General features: G+C 37.7%; 1 protein-coding gene across 8 annotated transcripts in view; it reads right to left on the bottom strand.

The window, feature by feature from the left end:
- Positions 1–6,034, bottom strand: part of TCF12 (transcription factor 12) — a 155,760-nt gene that overhangs the window by 149,076 nt on the left and 650 nt on the right. For 6 of the 8 annotated variants that reach the window (XM_057372111.1, XM_057372107.1, XM_057372110.1 and 3 more), the window contains exons 2-3: positions 5,424–5,524; positions 4,568–4,640 (exon numbers count right to left, since the gene is read on the bottom strand). In XM_057372111.1, the coding sequence (XP_057228094.1) occupies positions 4,568–4,640; positions 5,424–5,498 (148 nt within the window). In that variant the 5' untranslated portion in view covers positions 5,499–5,524. Of the gene's footprint in view, positions 1–4,567; positions 4,641–5,423; positions 5,578–5,886; positions 5,961–6,034 lie in introns of those variants that run through there. The other 2 variants (XM_057372109.1, XM_057372108.1) reach the window with 2 other exon arrangements.

Raw genomic sequence — 6,034 nt, 5'->3', positions numbered from 1 at the left:
AAAAAAAAAATTAAAAAATCAAAAAAAAAAAAAAAAAAAAAGTAAAGAAGCCACAGATACCTTTCTGCTTTAACTGTCCCAAGACTCTTCTGAAGAGGTCATAATTTATCACTCCTCAGACCAAAGATGAAATACCAGGTTACCAGGTGTGCTAGTTCACCTTTAATGAAGCTACAGCACTAACTATATACTAAAAAWCTAAAAAGAATAAAAAAGCCACACCCTGCATGAGCTAATGTTTATTTTAGCAGGCCATTCCAGAATTCTAGCATTTAGCACACATTAAGAGTGCCTTTTTAGCACTTGCATTGATCAATGAATGAGTATTTAAATCACTGCCCATCCAGGTAACTCTCCCACCTTCTTTATTTTAATTTTTGTTTGTTTGTGGGCTTTTTGTTTCTTTCACAAGAACTACTGATGGAAAATTAAAAAGGAAATAAAGAGTTTACAAGATTGCCGGTCAGGTTTTGTTAATTTTGGAAACACTGTTTGGTGACTTAATAGACGTGCTAAAGAATTGCCAYTGTGTCCATTCTCAAGACACATGGCCCTAATTTAGAGACACTCAGGTTAATGGCAGGCTATCAACTTAAATGGTCTTTGCATCAAGTATCATCAATTAGTAGCCTATCCCAATCCAATCCACCCCTTACAAACTCAGTACATTAGCAGAGAGAAGTGGAAAGGGCAGCCAGCCTCTTGAATTTGTACAAACCGAGACCAAACCAATACAAATGGGTATCTAAACAGAGCCATCCCTATAGATGCTATACTTTGCAAGACTTTTCACGGAGTGCCTGGTAATTTATCTTTCCAAAGGCAAGTTTTTGTACGTAGGTCTAACACAAAGAATGTACACACAAGATTTGTGACCAAAGCTGTTCACACCCAAATGTACACACTTATTTTTCATGAATTTCAGACCAATCTTATAGGCAAGAGAGGTGTCATATTTTGACCCTTAGTTTTTAAACTGTACTTCTTACTTTAAACTCTTATCCCTCTTTTCTGTCATACATCCACATTATCTTGCTTCATCTCTTTGACTGATACCTCATAGATGCATGTGCATAGCCACATGCAAAAGTAATAAATAAAGCTATTAGCACTCTGAAGAAGCTACTAAATTGAAAATGGTAGGCCACAGAGAAAAATATTACCTCAGAATTACATTTGCAAAAGACAAAACAAAAAGGGTTTCTTTTAGAGTACTAAACCTGAGATTAAAAAATTTCAGTTACAGGAAAAACTAAGATTGAGATCAAACCTAATGAAAATCACAGGAAAATTGCACCACCACTGCCTATGGCAGACATCTGCATATTCTGACTGGTTGTTAATGGAATTACTGTAATAAATAAAGGGTGTTGGGCAAAATCAGTAACCATCCAAGTTTGTATTGGCATATGGGTTGTACCTTAGAAAAAAGCAAAACAAGCCAAAATGTCACTGCAAATCACAAACACTGTTAACCATAGTAGCAACAGAAAATTTTGATTTTAAATAAACTCAAAAAAAATCCTGATTAAAAAGCTCAATAGAACATCTCTCTGACCTTTGCTGCAATTTTTAAGGCAGAAATGGCTTTATCTTCATAAGTTGGAGGAGAAAAGAATGACAAGTTCTGTTTGAAACAAGAATTAATTACAACAGGTAGAACAAGGAATATTTTGTGGCTTAACTCACTGTCTCACATATCAGGTTACTTTTCCAGTATGTTTATTTTCACCAGTAGTCTGACCAAGCTATTTGACTTTATCAGAGGCTTACATGACTTACTGTCATAATATACTATGATGTATCAGATTTGTTCACTTATTTTATCTTCAGCTTTCATTCATAACTGATTGACCTGCAGAAAGCAAGCCTGCCCCAGCTATCTTCTAATCAAAACACGGTGTTCATCTGTTAATCCATGACAGCAATTATAGATCTGTTGTATCAGCTGTTTTATTCATGCAACCCAACTACACATATGTTTTTACAATATAATCAGCAGAAATATTGCAGAATTATAGCAAGTCAAGTTTGTTACATCAGAATTAATAACATATACCCCAGTATTTCCAACACTTCACAAAGCCACACCTGAAAAGCAAACAGAACTTAATCATTCTTTAACAGCAACTAATTTGTCCTTTTAAATTAGGGACCTGGAGGTGGTAAGGAAAAAGCATCACTAGCATTCCTTCCTTCTAAATCAGATTTCCCAGAAATACAGTCTTAAGAGCCATGCAGACATACCATTTATCTTTACATACTTAAAGGGAGCCATTAGGCTGAATCTTGAATCACTGACAGGTTGGGTGGGTAGGGAAGGTGATTTCAGGTGTTTAAGTTTAAATGAGAAAGAGGGGCTCTATAATAAAAAGCAATGAGCACAGTCTTACTCCAACTAAGAAAGCACTTTCCTTTAGTATGTTTGCAAAAACATCACAAAAATTAAATGGAGCTTAATAGGAAAGATATTGAAGCAAGCTTTACTTCTCTAATTGCCATCAAAACCACTGGAAGAGGCAGCAACATCCAAAGAAGAAGGGAAAAAAAAAAAAAAAAAAGAGTACTTTTTAGGAATCTGCATGTAGCACAATTTCCAGTCCTAGATAGCTCAGAGGAATAAATACCTCCTCTTTTCATGTTATTTGAAAAGTGACCACGGCAGTGGAAAAAAAAATAAAAAGCTTTTAAGTATCGTTTGTTATATGAAATTATAGCAAGATCACAATTAAATGAAAGTACTTAGAAATKAAATATCTGTATTTAATCACTGATCTTGACATAGTTTTTCTACAATACTTAACACTGTCTCAGAACACAATTAATGAAGAAGTTTGTCACCTCTCACTCCTGCAGAGTAATCCCCCTAGGTCAGGTGTTAGGTCATAACATTACCAGAATTAGGGCATAAAATCCACTAACCAATAAATCTCTACAACCAGAAATGTTTTAAATGAAAGTCCACAAATACATACTACTATCATTTCAAGGGGAACTCAGCTAGGGTTGTAGCTTGTTTGTAGCTGCAGTGTATTACTCAGGACTGGTACTTATGGATTCACCATATTGATATAGAAATTTCAAGGAGTCACACTGCTTCTTTTAAAGAACTAACTAAACTGGCATTCTTTCTTTTTCTAAGATACCCAAGGAAACAAAGGGAAGCATTACCTACAAATGGAGCATACCACCTTACTTAGCAGTACTCGAACACCTAAACCAAAAATGAAACCTTTGTTTTTCAGCAGATAATTATTCTACTCATTCAGAAAAAAAAGCAAGGAGAAAACGGGATAAGATGCTCAGGATGTGCTCCCCGCAATTAAATTTTAGGTTCCTGAATGTCTTTTTAAAAAAAGCTTCTATTAACTATATCACATACAGATTTGCTCTCTTACTATTGCAAATAATTTACACCTGATGTACTTTTTAAGAGGTAAAGAAAGCCAATCATATATTTTAGGAGAAAATGTAACAGACTTCTTCAAGTAGGCAACAATTACAACATTTGCTACATATTTTCATTAAATTAAATGGGAGAGACAGTCTCTGGAAAGTTTGAAAAATTACTCAATGGAGAAGTTTAGAGATGCTATTAAAAACAAAAATTCTCAAGTGTCACTAAAATGCAGCATCATTTGGATTCTCAAAGCAACAGCTCTAACAGCCTAAGAGGTAAACGGGTGATGTTACCACACAACTTCAAGCTGCTACTTCACTTCTCTATTGGCATTCTAAACATTTATTTTCATTAACTAAAACACAAACATSACTTTTTCGTATCCATAAGAGCAAAAATATCACTTCACTGTATTCAAATAAGATGAACCTACATAAAAAGTTACTTTATCAAAAATTTACTTTGGTTTCTCTTTTGTAATAAGTAATAAATATTCCCTTAAGGTAATAATACAAAGGATCTGCTTTAAAATTGCACTTATTCCCTATTATAGTCTTGGCTTCTGACACAGCTATTAGGTGGACCCCACTGAAACCACAAAACATACGCAACATGTAAATACAGTTACTTGTTTTCCAGAGCACAGATAAAGTTTCAACATGAGAAAATCCCATTTTTCAAATCTTTGAGAGCTACACACTACAAGAAAATTGTATTAAACTCACATTTTCTTTAAGTACTGCATTAAAAATAACACGTCCTTGAGTCAGGAGTATTTGACTATTTGGCATTTTATAGATGTGTTTTCTCCTTCCATAGAGGGACTATAAAATTCTTCAACTGAATACATAGGTTTGAGTTTCTCAAACAAAACCAACACAGTCATTTATTTTTAAGATAACAAATACACAACTTTCATGTTAGTATATAGCTACCGATACTCAACACTTCACTGTACTGGGACTAATAGTCTAAGACCTATGAGGAAAGCTATGGTTAAAGTTAGCAAAATGTGCTAYAGAGATCAAAAGAGCACATCTCTAACTGATCTGAATATCTTATGAGGACATGCACAAATGAAAGGATATAATATGTTGAGAACATGAAGACATGCTGAAATATCAAGACCCAGTTAGATGAACATCGTGTATCTCGGATGCATCCTACCTGATCCACTGAACTGGCTGCTTCCTAGCGTAGTTGGTCTGGTTTTTCCACTATTAACAGGTGGGGAAAACATCTGCAAAACAAGAAAAAAAAAAGACATGTTTGAGTTAACTTTGAAAGTTTGTGCTGAATTATTAATATAAACAGAAAAAAAAGGATAATAGGAAACTTTTTTTTCTATTTTCTGCTTGAAAATAAACAGAATGCAAGATGCGTGCTTAGACACAAAACCAACAAGCTGAAGTACTCTGTGCAATTTATTAATAGGACYAAAATCTCCCTTCTACATGACTACAACTTAAAATTAAGTGGACATCTACTACCTATATGACAATTTCAAATAGTTGTACACCTTAAATTTTCCTACTCAAATTACATTTCTTACTAATCTGCAAGTGTAAAGTCATTGCTTAAAGTCAGCATTTAAGAGGTAGTAATTTTAGATTATGTTTATAAATCAAGAGCCTTTTGGTATGTTAAAAGTAGCATACACAAAGTTTCTACAATTTTTCTAAGCCAAGGCCATCAATTAATAACTTCTGTTATTTGCGGGCAATAATTGGTCTTTTGTTTAAATAGGGAAAAAAACCCAAGAGCCTAAGTACCAGTGCCACACGCCAGCTTAACCAACGTTAATTATTAGATTATGCCATCAGTGGGTCAGCCTGATTTTAACCAGTTAAACCAATTGACCCAGCTGGTATTACAGTATTAAATCTGGAAGTCTAGACATTACATCAAAGTTCAGGTGTCCAACTTGGCTGAGGCAAATCCAGCCAAGCCCTGCACGCTGCTGCCCCTGCTCCTCCGTTCACATGACCACGAAGTCATGAGAAGCCCTCGGAGAATATCCTACCGCACTGAAGTCCAGCAAGTCGCTCAATTCCTTGTCAGTTCCTATAGCGGCCATCCTCTGCTGCTGGGAATTCATCTTCCTCCGCTCCTCCGATCACCTTTCTAGGGCACAGGGAGAGAGGCACAGGCAGCACTTCACGGCGGGAACCCGGCCCCTGGCGGAGAGAGGCCTCTGGTACCTGCACCCCTAGGGCGGGGTGGAGACTCCCGGGGGAGCCTCGCTGGCCGGGCGGGCTCAGAGAATCGGCGGCAGCAGCAGCTTCCCCGAACTAACCAACTCTCTTCAAGTTTCCTCAAGCTCCCTTTTCTCCCACATTCCACTTCTCCCCCAACCTCGAGCAAGGCACGATCACGTCGCAAAGGGCCGCCGCCAGGAATTAAGTCCCCCCCCGGGCAAGCGAAAGCAAATAAACAGCCGCGGCCCGGCGAGGTCCGGAGAATTAGCGAGAGATTAAGTGACTCACTGTCCCCGCAACAATGGGGCTGACGAGCGGGGCCGGACGAGCCTCAGCAGAGCCATCCCTGCCCCGGCATTATCGCCCACCGCCGGTGCCGGCTCCCCCTCCCCCTCTCTCCCGACCCACCCACCAGGGGCCGCGGCCGCCGCTCCTC

The sequence above is a fragment of the Malurus melanocephalus genome, unplaced genomic scaffold (genome assembly GCF_030028575.1).
Source record: "Malurus melanocephalus ecotype Western Australia unplaced genomic scaffold, MMel_1.1 scaffold_163, whole genome shotgun sequence".
Lineage (NCBI taxonomy): Eukaryota > Metazoa > Chordata > Aves > Passeriformes > Maluridae > Malurus > Malurus melanocephalus.
Note: the sequence above shows the minus strand (reverse complement) of the source record. Positions and strands in the feature narration are given on the sequence as shown.